Source organism: Nipponia nippon, unplaced genomic scaffold (genome assembly GCF_047370975.1).
Source record: "Nipponia nippon isolate SJK-2023a ecotype South Korea unplaced genomic scaffold, ASM4737097v1 scaffold_18, whole genome shotgun sequence".
Taxonomy (NCBI): Eukaryota; Metazoa; Chordata; class Aves; order Pelecaniformes; family Threskiornithidae; genus Nipponia; species Nipponia nippon.
In genome coordinates, this window is record NW_028262334.1 from 3,599,476 (window position 1) to 3,622,954 (window position 23,479).

At 41.8% G+C, this 23,479-nt stretch overlaps 1 protein-coding gene and 2 long non-coding RNA genes across 5 annotated transcripts in view; 1 reads left to right on the plus strand and 2 right to left on the minus strand.

Moving 5' to 3' along the window:
* Nucleotides 1-654: 654 nt before the first annotated feature.
* On the minus strand, nt 655-7,803 carry LOC148056064 (uncharacterized). 3 transcript variants are annotated; one of them, XR_015704077.1, is made up of 5 exons: nt 7,314-7,803; nt 4,686-4,864; nt 3,840-4,038; nt 1,281-1,413; nt 655-726 (listed from the first exon to the last, which is right to left on the minus strand). It is a non-coding gene; the product is annotated as an uncharacterized LOC148056064 (long non-coding RNA). The 3 variants fall into 3 exon arrangements; XR_015704076.1 differs by lacking the exon at nt 3,840-4,038; XR_015704075.1 differs by having other exon boundaries at nt 3,840-4,864.
* Nucleotides 7,804-7,900: 97 nt separating this feature from the next.
* Nucleotides 7,901-23,479, plus strand: part of IFT81 (intraflagellar transport 81) — a 43,768-nt gene continuing 28,189 nt past the window's right edge. Inside the window, exons 1-7 of the mRNA XM_009472791.2 lie at nt 7,901-8,401; nt 9,350-9,453; nt 10,097-10,277; nt 13,209-13,298; nt 14,380-14,445; nt 14,764-14,874; nt 16,121-16,205. Of these exons, the coding sequence (XP_009471066.1) occupies nt 8,258-8,401; nt 9,350-9,453; nt 10,097-10,277; nt 13,209-13,298; nt 14,380-14,445; nt 14,764-14,874; nt 16,121-16,205 (781 nt within the window). The 5' untranslated portion in view covers nt 7,901-8,257. The remainder of the gene's footprint in view (nt 8,402-9,349; nt 9,454-10,096; nt 10,278-13,208; nt 13,299-14,379; nt 14,446-14,763; nt 14,875-16,120; nt 16,206-23,479) is intronic.
* Nucleotides 19,617-21,505, minus strand: LOC148056065 (uncharacterized). Its single transcript, XR_015704035.1, has 3 exons — nt 20,485-21,505; nt 20,351-20,394; nt 19,617-19,993 (listed from the first exon to the last, which is right to left on the minus strand). It is a non-coding gene; the product is annotated as an uncharacterized LOC148056065 (long non-coding RNA).

The following is a 23,479-nucleotide window of genomic DNA, read 5'->3' on the forward strand; positions in this document are numbered from 1 at the left end:
CTTGCTTATGATAACATTTTCCTTTATTATTTACATCTTTTCCTGTTTTTCACACTCTCTCGTATACTACTAAGCACAATAAATTTAACACTGGACTATTTAATTCTTTGTTTACTAGCAGTCCCATATACTTTTGCCAGTGAAAGTAAACTCGTATTTGGGAACTACTCTGCAAGGTCCCCCCTCTAGGCCGGCCAAATGAAGAGGAGAGCTGCAGCTGACGACGAGGTCTGACCTACAGAAAGGAAGGAAGGGGGCACGTAGGAATGAGCAACAGTAATAGTAAAACCACCATATTAGCAGAGAAGCTGACAGCAATTCTGTAGCTCCATCGTTCCTTCAGGTTTTCCTCGAGAGCAGCAGCAATGCCAGAGAAGCTGGACAGCAATCACTGGCCCGAATGTCATCACCTCCTGAAAGTGATGCAGATAGGTTTGGCTGCAAGGTCATTGGTGCAAGGCAAAGTCACAACTGCCAGCTGATTCCCTGAGAAAGAAAAGAAGCAATTAAACTAGATCGTGCATGTTATCTGCTGAGATACAGACATAAAAAGCAACAGTATTTGCTTGTACCGGACTGCTCCAAGGACAGTCCACTTTTTTACATCAACATGCATTTGATGCATCCTAGGTATAAATCACAAAGCATATTTACCTCAGGGCACCTCTGCTCAAGCTGATTCTCTGTCTTAATGATGTTGGTCATCACAAAAAAAGAGTTTATCACCTACATGGAAGAAAGAATATGAATCTGACTGAAATTTCACATACTTGATTCAGACCTCAGTTGTTCCAGAACATTACCGAGGACAACAAGGCTGTTCTTTCTCTACCTCCCCCTGACAGACATTCAGATTCTACCCGGCTCAAACAGGAAAAGCCAGGGACATCATCAGGGCAGGAATGAGCAGACAGAGGCAAGAAGGCACTGATTTTTTTTAAACTGGCATTACAACTGAAAAAGATATGCTAGCATTAATTGGTAATAACACTACTCTGTTTAGTACAGCTATATTGGATTGAATCTGTTCCTAGGTTTACTATTACCAAAATACTAAATTGATCATGTAAAAATTGTGTAACAAAGAGCACCACAGAAATCTCATAAAAGAGGATAATTTTTTTCCTTACATTAAGGGAGAAAGGGAAGATTTGGCTTTAAACACTGCCGTCTCCAATGTAAAGCAATCACATTGAATGGTAGGATAGAGACATGTCAGGAAAGCAACCAGATGTATCAATGGAAGTTGAATACTGGACTGACATTAAATTAAGACTTGCCTGCACTGATATAGTGTATTCTGCTGTATCGCCGATCCTGTCGTTTGTGTAAGCCACTCCCTTCACACTAGTGCGAACTGAGCTGTTAACTTCATCCGTCTCCTGATAGAGTCTGTAAGCGATGACTATACAACTGGCCAGATATAAAACAGAAAGGACAAATAAGCCCATAAGAATAAAATGGGTCAGCTTCTTTGTATCATTCTTGGACAAAATGCACTGCAAGATAAAAGTCAGATGGACATTTTCAAGCAATTGAGAGCCTTTTTGCGTGAGAGACATGCATCGGCCAGACCAACGTCTGCCTTGGTTTCACTTCCGCAACTTTTGGCTTTGTCAGAAATGAACTGATATATGCAAGTAAGAGAATTTCTATTTTCCCATCCTAAATGATACAGTCAACATGAGGTGACATCCTGGCCCTTCAGATGCCATTTGTGAAACACCAATTAACTGCAACAGGGCTTGATGTCATCCAAAAACTTTCATCCACGCTGCGTTGCTATGTACCGAGGCTTTGACTTTTTCTGTCACAAACAGTAGCGTCCTCTCTACTTTTTTTGTTTTCTAAGAGAGCTTAAAATACTTAGTCTTTAACTTTCCAGAGTGACTATTTTTGTGCCTCATGCTGGTTGCTTCAAAAACCTTGGCCGAATGTTTTCACTTGCTCATGAACTGGATGTGCTAATGAAAGGAGGAAGGACACCTCTGTTTTTAAGCTGACAGGAAAGTCATCTAGCTCATCTAACCCATAAAAGCACCGTCAACTTTGAAAAACTATTGTATGTTCCGAAGATACTTTCTACACTACATAAAAGTGATATAAAAGGTTTGCTTTGAAAAACAAGCCACAAGAGCCAGCACCATTTCAGTTTAACAACAGACTGTTCTGGGGAGGGATAAAATAGTATCTGAAGAACAGACATACAAAGCAACCGATCAATGTTCCTTTATTTGTATCGTCTATTATAAGAGCATTTCAGCCTTTTCCTTCTGGAGAACAGTGCTTTGGGATAACCATGTTGTTGGAAACTGGCAGTGGGAACCCAGCTCTGAGCAGCAGTAGGTGGGTATAGTACCTTAGTAAGGCAACTTGAATTTCCTGCAGACTTGATTCTTTGTGAGATTGGGATCAGTGTGCTCAATGTCCTGGCTTGCTGCCCTCCCATGAGAACGAAACCAACTTTATGAACTTCGGCAGACTTTGTTCAGCAAACACTTATCACCGAGAACAGCCTTGGTTTGGCAGCAAAGAGGAAAATCTGCCCTTTAGAGGCAATCAATTATTGCATATTCCTAAAACATCTTATTGTTCTTGAAATCTGCTGCAAGGGGTGACTCGCCATTTCACCTGACCCTGAACAGGAGACTCTACAGAGCAGGCTCTAATCTCAGAAACACTGGTGTAAATCTGAGATTATTCAGTGGAGTTATTTTGGATTTTTCAGACAAGAAACAAAACCAGACAGCATGGCAAGAAATGAAATTGCAAGTGTTTTTTGGAGGAAGCTTAGTTAACTCTGTCCAAGCAACTCCACCTTGTTAGATAACATCCTATGCCACTCTCCCACCACAAAGTTCTCACAACCACGTCCATCCTCCAAGAAGGGTCCAACGCCAGATCAATGATCTTGTTTGCTGCCACAGAACTCAGAGCACTGAAAGCCAAGTTGCAACCAGACGACCCCCAATACAAGAAATATTTGCTCACGTACAACGCAGCATCTCGTCATCAAACAGACAGAGCAACAGTTATATAAAGGAAACATTTCACAAATCCAGATGTAACACTCAGAATGCGTTTGTATTTTGGAGAGTCGTACCGAGTCAGGCACTCCAGCCAGCCATGTACACCCATTGCGAGCACTTTCTGAGAGGAACTGACAGAAAAAAGCAGTTTTGAAAACCACAGCTGCCCAATGTGGTCTTCTTCCACCCCTGCATCCTTCCCAGGCCACCCCACTATAAAGGCACAGTCAGAAACCTGTATGAGAATGCTACCACAGGCCTTTTAAGCAACGGCAGTTGACTGAATCAAGAACTGCCTGAAGAGCCACATCCTTTGGTTTGTTCACAGAAAAAGCACCAAATTTCACCCTGGAGCTCCAGAGCTGATTGCTCAGCACCGTTCTTGTCACCTTCTGTTGATGGCACCATCTCTCCTCAGTACTACCAGACTTCGCCAGTCCAAAGTAATGCTGGGACAACTGTAGAGATGAGGCTAAACGGATGGAATCTAGCATCACGCTGACCTTGTGGGCCTGACTCTCCACCACCCAACACTTCGCACCAGCGCAAAGGTGGTGTAGTGCATTTCTGGACCGGGCGGATGCATGCAACACCCACTTTGCAGGGGTGGCAATGGCCATGCAAGGTGCAGGGCAATGGTAAAGCAAGCTTTTGGGTCATCAGTGGCCCCAGAGATCTCCAGCTTCTTCTCTCACATTGCATGGGACACCATCCTATTTGGTCTTAGACCGGTTTTGTATTAGGTCATGGGATTAAAAGGGCGTGACAAAGTCACTACTCCTCTCAGCGGAGCCAATACGTGGCACATACTTTGGCTGCAGCCTCTCCTACTCCACAGAACCACGCACAAGCCAGAGCTGGTCAGTGTGCTGCAAGCCGACTCTTTGCATCCGGCCCAGGGGGTCAAGGAGCCAGTGCGAGGCCACCATCTGACACCGTCAGCACGGGAGGTGGAGCTGTAAAGATGCGGAGCTGTCAAGGTGGGACCTGTAAATCTGAGGCTCAGGGTCTGAAAGACAGGAAGTTTGGATCGGAATCTATTGGACCCAGATTAAAAGGACCAGGGTCCTCTCTCTCTTGCAACAGAAGACCCACACAGAGGCACAAAATATACAAACCCTACAACACAGATCTAATGTTTTTCTTCCAATCCTTTAGTATTTTAAATCACCTAGGATGCAGCCTCCGGCTGTAGTCATGACAAAACATTCAGAACCAGACAGGCTTCTTGGCTGTCAGTGTTGTCTTAAATGCTTTAGCACACAGGAACAAGTTACGTTCTGCACAAACAGGCTTAATTTTTTGAGACACCAGTGATCACTCCTTAGGCTTTTGCTGACCACACTCCAGGCTGCTATCATTGGTATTAGTGACATTTCAGCAAGCAAAATCCTGCTACTTAATAACTGAAAAAGCTGCAAGAGGGAACCAGAAACAGACCTGGGACCTGTTTAGGTGCTAGAATAGCAACAAAGAAATTGATTTTTAATATAACACAGGCAGACCTATGTGTACATACACATAACACAACATTTATAATAAAAGAGACAAACAGGAGGGCTCGGATTGCATAAGCAAAGCAGAAGCAAGTGTTGTCTTCTCTTCCTAAATGCTCTTGTTTTCACATTAACGTCTTCCATCTGTTTGGGATCTGACCTCAGCAGCTCAGCCAGACGTATTCATCTTCTTGCCCATGATGTTCCCATATAAGGTGATCTCTCTTCGCCCATGGAGCACGATTTTGATTTGCTCAGGTTTCGTTCCACTCTGATTTGCTGGCCTCTATGGTCGAGCTCTCTCTCAGTTTTGCAAGGCAGTCATCCACACAGCAGTAGCTATAAAGGGAGGAGAAAGTCAGGAGGGAGTAATGAAGCCGAGCCTGCAGATCTAAAGAGCTCTGGATAGTTTATTTGCAGGCTCCATTCTCTTTCTTCCGCACGTTGCCTCTGCATGATGCCTTTTCAATAAGCAGCTTCCATAAGCCTTTCCCAAGCAATATAAAGCATAAGCCCTATCCAGAAAACTGGATGGAACTACAGGGCTGAACTGTTATAACAACTCTCATGTCATTAGGAAAATTTGCTTGAAACCCTGTATCACTCTCCATGCAAACTAACTTGGGAATTTGGAAAATGCTCCCAGAATTATACAACAAATATATACGAACACTGGCCTTTGATTCTTTAAGACTTGATCCAGATACCACATCACCCCGACTTAGATAACTTAAGACAAGTTAAGCGTCAAAGAAATATCTCAGCTGCTTCCTGTAATATTTACCCAAGGCTGCACTGAAAGCTGTAATCTCTTTTATGTCTGTGAAGATTCTGTTGTGATACAGAGGTCAAGACACTGAGCTAAACCTTAACTTCTTTTAAGCAGCAAGTTTGAAAATTCAGACGCCACTACAGACTGTTAATATCCAGCAGCAGGCGGGCAGCCTGGGGTAGCAGTATGGCTACTTTGGGCTGCACGCACAAATAGCACAAAACCGTTGGAAGAAAGGATCATGATTTGAAAACATACAACTTTAAGGACGACACAGGATCCCCCACGCTTTCCCCAAGTCGGGGAGTCCCACAGAACTGGGCTCCGATGTATGATTGTGCTCCTGCCTTCAATCAATTGAGCTTTCAAACAGGCCAGCAAGCTGGAGCTCAGCCAGTCCAGTTCTAACGATGTCTGGTCATGGAGGTCTCCTTCCCCAACAGCCAGAACAATCAGATTTCATGGCTTTCAACCACGACAGAGTGAAACAATCTCACCATCTTTTTTTCTTCTTATCTTGGCATTTTCTAAAGTTTTCAGACATCCTTCCTCTGCTTTATCTGTTGCCTCTTTAATGTTACAGAGACACGAGAAGAGGGCAACAGTCCTTTGCTTCTTGGAACGTGCAGGAACCGAAATAGTCTGATGTAAAGGAGACTCTCAGAGCAGCGCCCTCCCACTGCACCCCGCACAGATCCCTCTCCATCCTCAGCACTGTGGGCACAATCGCTCTCTCTTCTGCACCAAGGCCTGAAGAAAGGATGTGTATCAGTATTTACAGAAACAGTGTTTCTCTAGCATTAAGTGGTGGACCCACATCCACCACTTTCTATTACCTATTAATGCGGTCTACAGGGAGCAGACCGGGCCCCCAGCGCCTCCACAGGAGATACCGTTTCCATTTGCTCTCTCTGTGTATTCTTTATGCTCAAAATACTCATCAGAAGAAAAGCGTAATTGATACCAGGAAAGCATGTCAAGGGAAAGTAGATCTCTTCTGGGAACTTGTAGGTAAATACGATTCCTAAAGGTCAGTATACAGACTGAAAGCACAAAGGAAACATGATCTGGTTTTAAAGTTCAAATCCAGGAGTCAGGAGACTTGGATTATGTTCCTGGCTCTACCACAGCTTTCATGCACAATCACAAGCAACCCATCCATCCCCTCTGTAACTTAGTTTAGCCAGTTAAAAGCTAGGACACCAATGCAGTGTCACTTTTCAGGCTTCCCGTGAAGACCAGTAAATTAGTATTTTATGAAGAGTTTTCTGTTCCTCAGAAAGAAGAAAGGAGCTAATCTAAGACAGACGCAGTGCTTAGAATTGCAAAGTATTACATTTATGATTGCTATTTACTGAGTCAAATTCTGCAGTGATTTACAACCTGTGCGTTTCAATTGGCACCAATTTAATATGACTCACTGCATATTTTAATCCATCATCTGTGGACTCACATGGGATTCTAAGACTATCCAAGAAGCTAATTGCAATAGCAGAGGCTCCAAAATCCACCTATTTAAGGTCTAAACACGTTTTTTTAAGGATCTGCAACAAAGAAACTTGCAGATCGAGAGATACCCATTTCATGAGCGAGTTTCACTTCACTATTTAGCCTATTTTTGATTGTTTGGTATTTTTGAAGCCCCTGTCCTTGTTTCAGATCTAGCACAGCTAGCACTACATATTTATTGCTACTCTGAGGCACGCTGGCAACTCATGTTCAACCCTGAGGACAGAAATTTGCCATTTGCCCCTGATGAAGCCTGGGCACAGGACTGGCATTCCCGTTTCCCAAGGATCCCCCTGTGCCTTCTTCCATTTCAAAGAAATTAAGTAACCATTCACCCGCTGCGTACCTCAGCCACACTTGACATCTCTTTAGGCTGTCAAAGACTGCCAGAAATCTTAATTGGGGAACTGCATCAATCTGTTTGTACATCTCCTACACATGCGGCAACAGCCTCCCTCTGAAGAAGCCGCAGAGCTAAGTATATACTCCAAAGGGTGACTCGCAAACCTATTTCTGCCGTTCCTCGCACCGAGAGCACTCGTGCTGTGAAGAGGCCCCAGCAGACTCGGCCTATGGAGGGCGTACGCCCCAGCATCACCTCCGGCGACCGCGGCCCCGCTTCCCACGCAGCCGGGCGGCGTCGCCCCTGCCCCGCCGCTGCGCCCGTCTGACGTCTGGCGATGACGCCGTGCCCGCCACGGCGCGGGGTGCTCAGGGGCTGCGGATAAAAATCCCAATTCCTGCCCGATTCGGGGCAGAAAGGGGGGAGACTGAGGTTCCCACAGCCCCACCGGCGCGGCGGGAAAGGCTGCCCGCGGCGGGCCGCGACGCCGCCGGGAGGTCTCCCGCTGCGGCCTGTTCCGCGTTGCCTTCCCTCAGGCCGCAGCCGGCTGCGAGGGCAGCGAAACAAGCGAGGAGCGGGCGGGGATCCGCCCTCCGCCGGGAGAGCCCGTCCCGTCCCGGCCCGGCCCGGCCCGTCCCGTCCCGCCCCGCCGGGGCGGCCGTGCCCCCCCCCCCGCCGCCGCTCTGCGCACGCGCGGCCGCCCCCCCCCGCCCGTTTCCAGCCGCTCCGGCGCGTTGGCAGAAGTGCGGAAGTGACGCCATCGCCCCGGCCTGGCGACCGTCACCAGGGGAACCGGGAGGCGCGCGCGGGAGGGCCGGGGTGGGAGAGGCCGAGGCCGCCCCGCCGCCTCAGGGCGCTGCCGCTGGCGGTGCGGGTCCGGCTGCCTCCCCCCGCGGTCTCTGTGAGGGGCCGGACCTTCCTTCGTGGGCCGCGGGGCTGAGGGGGCGGCCGGGCTGGGCCCCGCCGAGCCCGGGGCCAGCTCACCGCCTCCGGGCTGCCGTGGGCCCCGCTGAGGTGGTGCCTTCCCGGCAGCCCCCGGCTCCCTCTCCCCGCCGAGGCCTCCTCATCTCTTCTGTCTTTTCTGCAGAGTTTTTTCCAGGACACGATTATGAGTGATCAAATCCAGTTCATTGTTGAGAAGCTCAATCAGGAGCCCTTCAGGAAGAACTACAATTTAATCACGTTTGACTCCTTAGAGTCAATGCAGCTGTTGCAGCTGCTCAATGATGTTCTGGGGGAGATTGACCCAAAGGTAAGGAAGGCAAGCAGAGGTGCTCAGACCTGCGTAATTAGAATCATAGAATCGTTAAGGTTGGACATTGCGAACATCTTAAATGGGCTTGACACAGAAATTTGCTTTTATTTAGGTCTGGCTCTGTATAATCTTGTGGTGTGTTTGGTTTACCAAAAGAGCTTATGTGAGTCTTCCTGGAAATAAATGTGCCTGGCAAGAATCCTTTCTGTCTATACATCTGTGTGTTTTCGGCAAACCAGCAAATGTTCTTGGGCCAGGGATACTGGATCCCTGTCCCCCAGAGACTGATGACTGTATGGTTTTTTTTGGGACACAGATCTTGACAACCACGGTGTTCTTAAGTCAAAGTCAGGCTGTGTCTTGCACGCATACACAGGGCAGGAACTGATCAAGCACTGAACCTCGTGACTTAGCTGTTGCAATAGATACTGAATCCCTCTCCTCTGAGGCTACCAGAAGCCTGTGTAAGATCAGAAGGGATTATTCATGCATCTGGGGCGCAGATACGTGTGCCTTGGTGTGCTTGGATATCTGACTTCCTTGGTGGAAGTAATCAGTTTGTCTGCGTAGATGAGGGCCCATGAGCAGGGAAAACGTATACCTAGAATAAATTTACGTGAATACGCATGTTGCAGAAAAATCCATTAGAAGAGAATTGAAGTTTGGTGATAAAAAAGATGTTCTGTATGGAACATCTCACTTCATTGACATATCATGTGATAAATGGATAAAGTCAATTCTTCATGGAATCATAGAGCGGTTTGGGTTGGAAGGGACCTTAAAGATCATCTGGTTCCAACCCCCCTGCCACGGGCAGGGACACCTTGCACTAGACCAGGTTGCTCAAAGCCCCATCCAACCTGGCCAGTTCTTTTAGCATTGCTAGTTAATTAACATGACTTGGACAAACAGTGGATAATTAATTTTTTTTTTTTTACTATTTAGCATGCTGTTGACATTAGAGAGGAGCTGCCGGAACAAACAGCTAAAAGAATGTTGAGTCTTCTCGGTATCCTAAAATACAAACCTCCAGGAAGTGTATCAGACTTGTAAGTATCTTTTTGTCTACAAATCACGGTAAAACTGTTTTACAGCTTATACGGTAACGACCTTTAATTCAGTACTTGTGTGTATTTTTGACCTCGACTATCCCAGTGGGTATGCGTAACTCCTGGAAGACAGCTCCTCCCTTGTCCCTATAGGATATGGTGTAGGGGATGCCCGCAGAAGGCTCCCGCCGGTGTAGGCTGCCCCTCGGCCCAGCTGCAGCGGCTGCTATTGCGGAGTCAGCCAGGAGAGGGTGCCGCATGACTGGCAGGGTCAGTCCCTTCCCCATCCCTTTCAGAGCAGCCGCCCGAGGCTGGATTGCACCCTCCTGCGCCAGGTTATAACCTAGAAAACCCACACTCTTCCCACATTGCCTTTATTCCCGAAGAACATCGCAGCAAAGGAAGAGTCGCTGTGGCTGGCTTTAGCCTTTTGATGTGTTATGGGGTTTTTATCTGTCTCAAGGTAGCAGAATCGGATCATAAATAGCAAACTGGCATCATGAGTGTTTTCTCTTTTAACAGCATTAAGAAAATCATTAGGCAAGTGGAGAGGGAATGTCAAAATACTGCAAATCGTTTGTTCCAAGCCAGTGTTCTTTAGTTTGAGATTTATTGGTATTTTCCTTTTGTTGTTTTTGTATAGGAGTGCATTTCGCCAAGGGTTAGTTACTGGAAGCAAACCTGTAATTCATCCTGTCTTACATTGGCTTCTTCAGAGGACCAATGAACTCAAGAAAAGAGCTTACCTGGCACGTTTCTTAGTAAAATTGGAAGTGCCAGCGGAGTTCCTACAGGACGATACTGTGGCTGACATCAACAAACAGGTACCATTTTTCACGAATGCCAACGTTTTACGTTAATTAAGTAAAGTGCCCATGGGAGGAGGGATAAATGAATCGGGGAGTTACTGTTGAGATACGTGTTCAAGTGAGTTATGTTGAGAGCATGTTGGAATCAAGGGTGAGCAAAGGTTCATAATAAGAAATATATGTCTTGACCAGCTTTCTTCCAATAACCCCGAAATTGTATATTAATAGGTAGCATTGAATTAAAAGGTTTTAAGCCCATTAAGTACTGGGTACTAAATAATGTTCAGGCCAAGACAGATTTTTATTTCTTAATTTTTAAACGCTTTTTTTTTCCCTATGAACTACGACATGGGTATTTTTAACTATATAAATTACCACTTCAAACTAGTCCAGAAAATGTTATGACCAAAAGCCAACATCTCCTAATTGTCAACTGATTGTATAGTATTTAGCGCCTAATATTTGCATTAGCCTTATCCCACTTCTGCTTCAACCATTTATTTTTTTGTGAATAAGTAAAAAATATCTTTTTCCCGGGCTGACATTCCTACTCATTATGTTCCCACTTCTTTTGTGAGCATTAAGTGTTGGTTTTAGATCGTCAGAGTGGGTGGGTTTGAAATGTAAAGCTTAAAGTGAACCAAAGTTATGTTTCGAGATCTGTATTATCCGAGGTACATATTTACCTAATTTTTGTCCAGTTTTGTGTGCCTTTTGTTATGTATAGTGACTTGCAAAATCACAGTGGTTTTGAATGTTTGTATCAGGTAACTCGATTTATTAACTGTGCACCAGCAAAGCTGTATAGTCTGACTGGACTAAGCCTTTTATTTTTTTTGTTACCAGTAACAATATTGGATTTATAACTTGGAATAGCTAAACAGAAGTAGCAAAGAGAGAAAGGAATACAGACTGTATGTTTTTTCAGTATGTCACAGTCTTAATATGTATAAATATCCAACGCCATTATTTCCATTACGTAAGATGTGTTCTTTTTTGGGATTACAGTAATATAACCATCTTATTAAACTAATGCCCTGCTGATTAATTCAAAACAGAAGCTGGGGTAATACAGTGCCTTCATGTAATTTAACATTACCATGCAAATATTTAGATACTAATGGATTAAAGAATTTAGCCTAAAGTATTTAGATAGACAGGCTTGCAATAGTGTCTTTTAAGAGAAACATTTCAAACATGAGAGCCTGGAAATCTTAGAACATGGTCCAGTTTTATGGGTGTATAGAATCAAGCTCAAGTGTCCTTTTGTAAGTTATTTAAACAAGATACTCGGAGTACTTGCCACCTTCCCAGCTGCGCAGTGATTTGGACATCAGATTGGCTGCGGTGTAGAATTTAAAAAGTAAGCAACTTCAGGCATAAATCTAGGTGTCCAGTCTTCGGTGAGTCGCCCTCAGGTGCCAGGAATCTTTCTTTCCACCATAGGAGCCTGGGTGTTCTCCGGTCATTTGAGTGTGTCACTTACTTTGGGTGCACATGGGGTAGCTGCAGCTTTTATTCGGTGAAAGTGAGAAACCTTCCCTTCGTTATGAGCTGGCAAACTGTGCTATGCCCTTGTTTGAATCTCACCATTAGTCTTGAAATTTTGTGTCCCAATAAGGAAAAGCCTTACTAAACGCCCCTTTGAAAAGAGACAGAGAATCCACAGAAGGGAAAGCTGTTGGACATCAGCGTCGTGAACACAGTTGCTCACAGACTACCTGCTATCTCATGATTTGTTAAAGTGCTTCTGTAATGCATAAGCGATATAACGCAGGCCAGTTGTGTTTTTACTCCTACTTTTCTGTAACTTGTTCTTCATTGTCCGGCGTGCGCATGCCTTATCATACCTTTATTTCCCATTTAATCAAGAATTTTCGCTATTACTTTATCTTCTTCTCAGTAGCCATTTTATTGCTATTTTTTTGAATTCATTCCAGCTTGTCAGTGTGTGCCTGATATTGGAACAACCAGAAACGAACAGAGCATTCTAGATGTTGGTTCCCCAGGGTTTTATAGAATGGAATTGCTGCTTCACTGCTCAGGGATACGACGCCTTTGTTTGAACTGGCCTTTGCCGTTGCCATTTTGTGCTCAACATTCATATCAATCGCTCTTTCCAGGAAATAAAAAATGACTTGATATTCTCTTTTTAGATTTTTCCATCTTGTTGAATGGCTGTTTCTGTGGAGATTATCTTTCCTTATATCTCAGCTTGCATTTCTCCAAGTGGAATCTAAATTTATTTCCTGCCCATATTTCTAAACTCTTTCTGTCCCCTGTTATTTCTCTACCCACACAGACTTTCACACTGCCTCTCAGTTTAAGATTACTGGTGGGCAATGTACTGGTGTGGAAGTAGCACACTGTCTACTTCTTTCTAACTACCGCACTACATATATCAATCTCTATATTATACCGAGGGCATGATTATGCAATGTGTCAAAACTGTTTCTCACATAAGTCAGGCGTGCGCTTGGACCGCTTTGCTGGATTGAAGCTCAGTGCTCTATAAATTCAAGCCCCATTGCTTCGATCAAGCATGTTGTTAGATCAAGCTCTTCCTTTTTGGGCTGATAAATTTAAGTATGTGATATAAACAGATTTATAGTAAGAGAGAATAATTTGTTAACATAGCATTGTCCCTTTCAGATAATATCTTATCTTCCTGTTTGGAAAACACACCATGTATTCCAAGGGAAGAGGTGAAAATACGGAAGAAATTGTGAAACTTCTGAGCGTACCTTCAAATGGAAGATAATTCACCGTGATTTTTCATTTTTGCTTTATAAGTTGACAAGGTTTTGTGATGAAAAAAGGCCTTTAGTTCTTGTTCTCACCATATTTCTACTTCTATATTTACTGTCTTAGTAGTAATGCAACATGTCGATCTGAAAATCCTTAGACACAGAGCTCATTCTGCATGGTTTTTGTTTCATTTTACAGTATGAAGAACTGATGGAAGCGTTTAAAAACCTGCATAAGGAGTGTGAGCAGCTCAAAACATCTGGTTTATCTACTGCTGAAATAAGAAGGGTAAAAAAATCTGACAAAATCGCACAACTTTTGTTTAGATTTTTTTGAATGTTGGTTCTGGTTTTGTTGGTTCCGTGGACTCACTGCAGTGTATAAGTTGTAGAGGTCAGAGCTGGTAGACAATGCAGCTGCCTTTTTGAAACTGTTCTCTGTTGGCAAACAGATTAGAATGTCCTCGCTCGTGCTTAGAACTGAGCTTTCTGAAGCAGATGGGGAAACAAGGCTGCCAAGACTCTCTTCAGCATGATTTTCAAATATTAGAACTCCCTTTCCTGTGAATGCAAACTGATACAAAGCCTTTTGCTTTGCTGATTTAGGGTACTAATTTCAGAGAGTGATGAATGAATGAAGAGCTTAAGTCAACAAAAGTGAGGATCCTGTGTGGCTAAGGTGTTAAGTAAAGATATGTGCCCTGTTTCAGTAAAATATTTAAGCGGGGGTACAGCTTTCCAGTAAGACACTTGGACAATTAAGGAAATGTTGAGATAAGGCCTAAATTGGAAGAATTTATTTCCCTTTCTGTCATAACTATCAATCTCTGGAATCCTGCTCTTGTAAGATAGGATTAAAGGAGAATAATAATCGGACACATGTTTTAGCACTAGAAAGTGTTTCTTTTAACACAATTTTAATGCAAAAAGTGGCAGCAAACATCACTCGTTTCTTCATCACAATCTTCATGCAAAATTGTCTGCCAGGAAGTGGGTAATGATGGTAACATTAAGAACATATGTTTGACTGCATCAGATGTTGAATTCATGCTGATTTTTGCTTGGCTGTTTCTGTTTGGTTTTATTTTAGAGAAACCCACCTGCTTTTATTTTAAGCGTTCACACTAATACTCAAGGATGCAGATGAAGGAATGTTAGCATAAAGAGAGTAGGAGCTGGGGGGGAAGTAAGAAGAGAAGAGAGAGATTGGAATCCTAGATGTTCTGATCATAGATCAATAAAATTATAACTGCTTCAGTGTATTCCGAGAAGAATTCTGATTTTCATATTGATTTGAACAGAATTTAGTCCAATCCATATGATATTGTAAATAAACGAACGTTTCTTTATCTATTTTTTCTGCTTTTTAGGACATCAGTGCAATGGAAGAGGAGAAAGATCAACTCATCAAAAGAGTAGAGCGTCTTAAGAAGAGGGTAATAAGAGAAGTAACGCTGTTACATTTCAGTGTCATAATCCTTGGCTTGCAACTCTGATTTTGGAATGCAAACAAGGATTAAGATAAACATACTGTATGTCTAGGAAGGAATCGAATAACTAATTGACCCACAGGGAATCTCCCTAGGCGTTAGTCCAGAGCTTTTAAGAATCCTGAGTCCAGTACTTCGCTGTCATTTCTGAGTAGTAACATGTATGGAAAGGAAGCGCTAAGTGGGCTTGTGAGACACATGATCTCTTTAATGTATTTCTCAACTATCTGACAGTAACATGCACTATTTATCCACTTGCTGTAGGTGGAGACAGTACAAAATCATCAACGAATGCTTGAAATAGCAAGACAGCTTCGCTTAGAAAAAGAGAGAGAAGAATCTTTGGCTCAACAGAAACAAGAACAAAAAAATCAGGTACTGACATAAAAGCATACCTATTAAAATAAATAGTTGTTGACATTTGGTCATGCATTTAAAAAAGTACATCAGGAACAACAGTACAGAGTTTCTCCCAACATCAGAAAATTAAATCCCATTTAAAATAGAAATATTTATGTACATTTTAAGGGAAGAGGCTTGACCCTGCACGTTTTGAATGCCTGATTCAAGGTACTTAGCTGCCACTGACATCATCATTTAGCAGTCCCAGGAAATGTTCCATGACTTACTGTTGTAGCACCCAAAGAGAATTCTTTATATTTATGGTAGTGAGCAAACGTTTCCTTAGTTTGATTTGTATCTGTGTGCATCTGCACGAAGATTTCAGGGGCTGAGTAGCACAGCAGGTACCTCAGCTTTTCACTGGGTGGGGAGAATATGTATTCGGGAGCAACCTTGGGATTTTGGCCCCTGAGTTTGACAAAGATGATGTTCTAGGAAGCACTGGAAGCAAGTTGACATCCGAATACAAGGGTGGCTTTTATTCCTGAGCTCTGTTGTCAAAACAAGATACTTTAATAAAATCCAGTGCCGTATTGTTATATCATCTCACCAAATTCTGTAATGTCAACTTCGACACTATGAAAAGGGGAAAACCCCCCAGATTTCTCGTATTGCGGTCTGCATCTGGGTGTGGAATCAATCTGAATCAGCAGGCTTTCAGGCTGTTGGGTCTTTGCTTGAACCCAAGTGAGATCACAAGTAAAACGAATGTGATGTCTAGGTAATTCCAGTTCTTAGTACACATCTCTCTAAATCACAAAAATGCTAATCGACGGGGTGGTGTTTGGCAACGGGCTTTCCAGTGCGCTCTTGAGTTGGACAGTGGATTGCTGTGACAAGTCAGCTGCATTGAAGAACTGCAGTATAAGGACAGTTACCTGCTGCAATCCTGATTCTCGCTGTCTTTTTTTTGTTGTTCTAATGTTCAAGCCACTCATATTTTTGGTTGAAAATTGTTTAATGAATTTCTGCCATAGAGAAAATATCACTTGGGAGTACAAGAATACTTTCCTTAATTAACACTTGAGAATATCAAATAAATCCAGGCCAATTGTTGAAAATTTGTTTTGGCACGTTCCCTCGTGAAACAGATAATCGCCAGATGCTTATAGCTACCATTTTTTATATTTGGGCTTCTTTTTGATACTCTCTTGTTTTAGTTGTTTGAATGTGCATTTCAAAGGAACGAGCTTATGTGTGTCCAATTCTCTTTCAAAAGTTGTTCCATGCAGAGCAGAGACTGCAAAGAGCACAGCTCCAGCTGAAAGAGATGCATCACGCAGTAGTGGATTCGAAACCTGAAAGTAAGTAGTAATCTGTAAAGGCTGGGGGTTTACACTTCTCGGATAGAAATGAAATCAAAACTGGATGGCTGTCAGTAATATGGTAGTGCCAAAAAGCATATAGGAACTTAGGAGAACCTAAGGAAAGAAATAACTTGTGTTCTGAAGGCACATGCTGGAGATCCTAAACCTGAATGCGCCTTGCCACAAAAAGCCAGGGAGACAAGGACAGATGGTATCAGTTTTTGAGGTCCACTTTTTAAAAATCTTAAAACAGTTCAATACTGAATACTAACCATAATACTCTGCAAGAAAAAAACCAGTTGGAACTACAAAGAGTTGGAAAAAGCAGAAAGCTCTTAGAAAAGACAAACTTCTGGTTTAGTAAGGTTTTATGTCTTTTTTGTGTTTGTAATTGGGCATTGGTGAAATACTGCTTCTTAAAAACTGTTCTCAATGAATGTACAAATGCATTGAATCCTATGTTTTATTCAGTGTAGACTTGTTCCAGTTACCTTCCACAAAATATTTGTTGGAACAGCTTTAAGGCCTGTTTCTTGTTGTAGTGCAATTTTGTGTTCTAGTTTTGTATGGGACCAAAAATAAAGCTACTTCCTAATTAAGCTTTTTTTATAGATCATGGATTATATATATACACACACACACACTTATATATGATTATAAATATATATAATATATATGAGATATAGATATATGTTAAAGCCTATATATTTATATATGAATATATTTGTTTACATATGAAAATACTTTGTTCTCGTGATACGACTGTAGCTGATTGAGTTGTACGTTACGGCAGTATTACATCAGTATTACAATACGGCAGTATTACATTAATAACAGCACGATTGCTTCTCCTCATTTTCAGTGATATCTCAGCCTGCAAATAACCTCAGCAAAATAAATCATGCTACTTGTGGAGTAAGTTAGTAGTCTATGATGATTTATAAAAATAGCAGGTGGGAAGGAATTGCAGTTACTAGATAAATGCATAACTAACTGTCTCCAAAGGCTACAATTTTACAACCTCTAGGTTTCCAATGATTTAATCACTCTGAAGGCAATGTAACAAGGATTAACCTGGCAGTTTGACAACAGAACTGGGAGTCAATTTAGGGTTCAGTGTTTCAGATGTATGTGATCTCTGGCAGATCGCTTAACCCTTTCCTTTTTCCTCTTGCACTTGGTTATTAAGAACACATCACGGGACTGACAGAGGTTTTACGTGCTGTTCATACAGGCATTGGGGTTATTTATGGGGAAGTACTTTCTGTAAAGTAGTGTGAAGGTATAAGACTCAGAATGGTCCTTTTCACAGGGCTTTTCCAGTTGCATTCTAAGTTGCTGCGGTAAAAAAAAAAAAGCCATAGAAAGCTTTATTATATGTATAAATTACTTCCAAAATGGTAGAATCTGACTCTCTATTGATCTAAACTTAGTAAAGTAAGTCATTATCCTATTCTTTCAAGTACCTTTAATATTCCAGTTGCATCACGTAATTGCTTTGGCAGCTGTTGGGAGTTAGAGAATTTTTTTCAGTGACCGCCACGTTGCATTGTTATTACTTTGTAATTTTACTTTAATTTTTTTATGATGCTCATCAGCCACTGAACCACAAATGGAACTAAAAGAGTTATCTGAACTATCTTCTTTACTCAAAGGGACCTGCAGTGGATTTTGTAACTGTTCCATTTTTGCAGTAGCTATCAGAAAGTTTATACAGCAAAGCTGTGTCAACATTTCTATTTCAGTTCCTGGGTTTTTTTAAGGCCAATGGAAACTTGATGGGTTCAGTTCACAGAAGCAAAGGTAACATAATAAAAAGCCAGTAAATATGTCATTTAATCATTGAGATGAAAATAAAGATAAAGTTAACATATTTAATTTCCTTATCTTGAGTCCTGCTTGCAGGGCAAAAAAAAGTCTTTAGATGTTCTGAAGAAAAACTTGGAGTCATTACTTAAGAAAACTTGTCTTGAAGTTTTGCCCAAACAAAGACTTCAGGACTTAGCTTCCTAAGTGCTTTCCCCCACAGTAGTTACAAAGACACTGCCTATAGTAGCGATCACAGAGTGCCAACTGTGTTTTTTAAATAATTGAAATTAGGTGACCACAGTGCGCTGAATAGGATTCCATTTATTTTAAAAGCTTTGTTGGTCTACAGTTAGCACAATTTATTTTATTTCAAAAATTCCCTTTGGCTGCAGTTTGGTACCTCAGGTGCCTACTCGTATCAGTATAGCTTGTATGCTGGCAATTCAACGGCTGGTTGGTAGGTGTGGATTTTCACTGGAAGGTAGATGCTTTCCTTTAAAATCACTTTCTTCCATTTTTAATACTTCAGGTGTTTTTACTTTCAAAGCAAGATACAATGATAAAAGTTGTTGTTAATGAGTAGAAGCTTTTTTGTTTGTCTTACGGACGCGTGCTGCTGTGATTACTTCATCTTATAATTAATTTAGGATGAAGTACTTTAAAGAAATGTAAAGAAACTCTTTAAGGAATGCAACCAGCATGTATTCATGAGTATCATTAACGGGCAATTAGCATCAGTCTGCTTTAGCCGTGCCTGGAAAATACAGCTTATGGTTAGCAGGTTTTTAACTCTTAGAAATATACTATTTAGAAGACTTTGTATTGTATCATGAAAAACACTTGATTGTTATGAGATGTTTTGTAGACTCAAATTGATCCTACTGGTTTCCACAGTGCGGTTCTTCCCTGTTTATTACCCTCAGTACTACTCAGTATGTTGTTTAACTACAGAGAGGCCGTTGCTGCTGGTAGCACTAAGTAACATGAATTTCCAGTTTCTGGGATTTTGTTGCTGTTGTTTTTCCAGATATGCATAGTTTTTATATTAACACTGACCACTAGTTTGAATAACCTAGTTCACGCTTTCTCAGCAAGATTGCCGTCTTTTTGCTTTGAATATCTCTGCTGGCACAAACGCAAATTGTTAACGCCAAGAAGCGAACTGAATTACTGAAATTCTTGATCTCTGTCCATTTTACAGAACATTATTGTTCACTTTATTGGCAGAAATATGAAGAAGTGGATGACTAGCTTGAGAATATTGATTAAAAGAATGTGTTAAGATGATTGTTGTTGGTAAACAGTAAAATGTGTAATTTATATACTTCATGTCGTAATAGATTTAGAGCACTGAGAACATCAAAGATACTGGTCAAAGAGGATTCGCTTTATACAGATGTCTATTTAATGTCATTCTGAACAGTTGATTAAAAATAGAAATTTAGGATGCTATTATTTAAATATTCCATTTCAATGAAAACGTTAACATTTTTCCTTTCCACAGAACTGTCTTTCCATAAAATTGCAAGTTTAAATGATCTCCACCAACACTGCAGACGACATTACAATTAAAGCTATAGATGTATTTGGTAAAGGAGAATGGCTTAGGTGGAACTTTATTTCCGTCTTTAAATGATTTTATTTATTATAAAGTCACTGTCAATAGATGCAAGGTCAGGGGTAAAGCACTTCTAAGATAACTCGATATCTTTGAGAATACAAATCTGGTTGGTTAGGTTAATAGTACTGCTGTGGCTGACTTTAAGACCATTGGCTCTTAACTTGCACCCTATTTTGAAGAACAAACAAGGCAGCAAAAATTCAACATGACCTGTGTTAAAAGGATTAAAAGGAGTTTATTGAAAGTTTTAGAGAGGAAATTAATCAGGGAATCATCACCGAGTGGATGTGTTTCTCATCGGGACATGCAGAAATCAATGTCTGGCTCTTTTTTGTTCAGTATTTACATCAGATACCTGAAAGAAGGCAGCAAACGATCGCTGGTGAAATTGTCAGGTGAAATAAAAATTGGGGAAATGACTGAAGAACGCGGAGAGCAGACTGTTGATTCAAAGTGACCTTAATCATTTAGGAAGCCAAGCCCATGCCAACAGTATATATTTTAAGGCACAGCCAAATGCCACGGTATTCCCCTGGGAATAATGTATATGCAATGGAGTTATAGCATGTGGGACTCTTTCCAAGGAATGACTCTGAAAAGGACTTGTGGGTCATAGTGTAAAAACAGTAGAACTGGAGCTCCCAGTGTCAAAGATTTGATGCTATCCAGGCATTTATTTGTGGAAGAAAAAGGAGTAGGGGAGTGGTATTACCTCTCTTTTCAGCTGTGGTATGTCCATCGCTGCAACACTGTGTCCTTTGACCAGAATTCAAGAAGAAGGTTGAAAGGTCAGAGAGATTTCAAAGAGCATCGATAATAATGATAAACATGGAAAGCATAACTTACAATGGCAAATTCGGGAAGCTTTTCAGTTTTTCAAGGAGATCTCAAAAGGATGATTTGATCATAATCTGTCAGTGTTTGCATGTCCCAGGCCTCTGTTTAATACAGGGAAATTGGAAGTGTTATCATTGGAAGCTGTGGACGGAATAATTTCAGTACGCTCTTATTGGGGATGATTGCAGAAAGGGAAGTGAAGGCTTTGATGTAAGTCAATGCCATGTGGACGTCTGTTCTAGACCTGCCTTTGTCGTGGCCTTCCTAGGTGATACCAAACCAAGTCTTGGCAGATAAGTCTATAAAATGAGCGCTCCTCTTTCTTTTCCTTCTTTTTTTTTTCCCCCTTTTTAAAAAAATCAGTTATTGTTGCAAATGGTTTTGGTATAGCATGCACAATTGGTAGCCTGTAGAGGGAAAAGAAGTAGGAATCCGAGCGCAAGGTGAATCAAGTTTTAGATCCATTAGCAGAATTCTGGAGGGAAACTTGCCTCTTTCCTACATGACGGAGCAAGCAGTAAGAAACTCTTTCTCCCATCCCTCTCTTTGTAATAATAATTATAATAAAAAAATTTGAATGGAAAACATGAGGAGTTGCTGTTAATAGCTCTCCACATGTAAATATGTGGTTGGCAGAACCTTGCTAAAATAACCCTAGGGTACAGAGCCAGGCTTTCTGTGCAGCTTACGTATGTAGATTTTGTAACCGTAGAGTCAATGTTAAAACATTAAAAACAGATTTTATATGTGTAATGGAAAGATTTAAAGTATGCTTGCTTTTCTTTCCTCTAGCCTGGGAATTTGAATGTTCTTCACTGAAAAAAAAAATTAAAACAAGAGCTGCCCTATGTTTTGGTTTTTAAGGTTCTGTTAAGAGCAAAAATACTTCTTAGGTAGTTACTCCTCCATATGTTGAATTGTACAGGAGGAAAAATATATCCAAAGTATTTAGGAAAGGAACTACATTAGTCATGAGGGATGTTGACATCATCATGTCTTTCCCCACCGAGATGTCGAGTTTTAACTTGCTTCATTGCTTGTTGCGCCATCAGGAGTGAGCATGATGCAGAGCCAGTCGGTGTTTAGAAGCAGTCGGTAATCGCTCTCAGGTAAGCCGAGAAATAAATCGAGGTCGTGATCAAGGTTGTGCCCTGTGAAGTCAGTAGGTTCCTGCTCTTACGAAAGCAATTGTTAAGGCATGGTTATTTCCTGAGTTTTGTCTCATATCTACAATAAATTATTTAGGCATGTACCTTTTTATAATAAAACTGGAGTAGCAGAAAAAATAAAGTATAGGGTATATATGCAGATTTTTTTGCTGCTAAGAGGAAAACAAGAAATTAGTTTGATGAAATAAACATATTCATATTTAATGTCCGAATAATTTAATCGATCTTACTTTGATTTCGACACCAAAGATCTTGGTTATAAATATCAAATTGGGAGTTGCGTTCCTAGTCAGTTCTGAGATGATAATTCAGCTCACGGTGTACGTGGGAAGCTTCGCTGCATTTGCAGAGGTGGTAGATTTCTAGTGAGACATTAAATGTGGTCCTTCCTGCCCAGCTCTGTCGTGGGCTGAGGAAGACTGGAATCAAGTTTTTCTGGAAGAAAGCAGTGGGAATTCTCTCTCAGTAAGTCCAAGCGTGTTTCTCAGGGTGTAGCTGTAGTGCCAAGCAGATAATGGCTATTACACACATGGAGTAACTCCGCTTACCCTTCTATGACTCTAAGACTGGTTTCAGAATCGCTAAGGCTGGAAAGGACCTCTGAGATCATCGAATCCAACCGTTACCCTAACTGCCAGGTCCACCTCTAAACCATGTCCCTAAGCACCACATCCACATGGTTTTTGAACACTTCCAGGGACTGTGATTGCACCACTGCCCTGGGCAGCCTGGGCCAGGGCCTGACCACTCTCTCCGGGAAGAAATTTTTCCTAATATCTAAATGCTGTTTGTTTTGCACAAGATAAATGACCTTTTGGGGAAAAGATGGTGTGGTAGTGTTGCTTTTCATGAACACAGAAATCAACAAACTAAACTGCTGGAAAAGAGGAATTCCCACTCATTTTTAGTTTGTGTTGACTTAGCAACGCTGCTTTCCCTAGGGTCTGTCTTCCTTCTTCTCGTTCTTGAGGCTTTCTCAAGAACTAAGGGCTTATTTCCCTCTGGCAGCTAAACCAAGCAGCTCTCCTTTCAGTCTGAGCCGAGAGCCGAGGGTGAGGAGGATCTATCAGTACGGTGTTTCTAGAGGTAAATAGCGGCAGAATAACGGGGGCCCCTTTCCCTAGGCTTGTGTTTCGCTTTGTTCCGACCTTCTCCTTTTGTCAGTTAGTGGCAGGGTCGGCAGGTTTTGTAGCCTGAGAAACAAAAGCTCTGCTTTCACCTTTCCCATCTCTGTTTCAGCAGCATCAGCTGTACTAGAACCATAGAATCACAGAATCATTAAGGTTGGAAAAGACCCTTAAGATCATCGAGTCCAACCAGTGTATCTCTGTACTCAAGCTTTCCTCTGCTTGTGCAGTGGATGAAAGAGAGGGAGGTTGTGAGTTTCTTGTTTTTCTTGGCATTTCATGGCAATTCCATATTCTCCCAAATATGGAGAGACATCCCCCCCCCTCCCCCCCAAAAAACCCCAACCCAACTCTAGCAAGTAGTTTTCAAAAGTACCTAGGATACTTACCTTTTAGTCATCTAGATCATGAAAAAGGTTCTGAAATACCGATTGCCACTCTCATCTGACATATAACTTCCAAATCTTACTGTAGTCCTTGGCACAGGTGTCTTGAAGGAGGAATTGCACTAAACTGCCTGTTGTCAGCGGAAGACTGTGTAATGTAATTTAAATAGATGCTTTATTTTCTTCTGTCGCATTTTTCTGTGTATTGTTCTTATCTCTATGTACCTGTGTCTATTTATGAATTATCTGTTAAGGAGGCTAAATCACTCTCCCTAGCAAGAGCCAAGTCATCCTAAGCATGGTAACGTGCAGCGTGCATCAG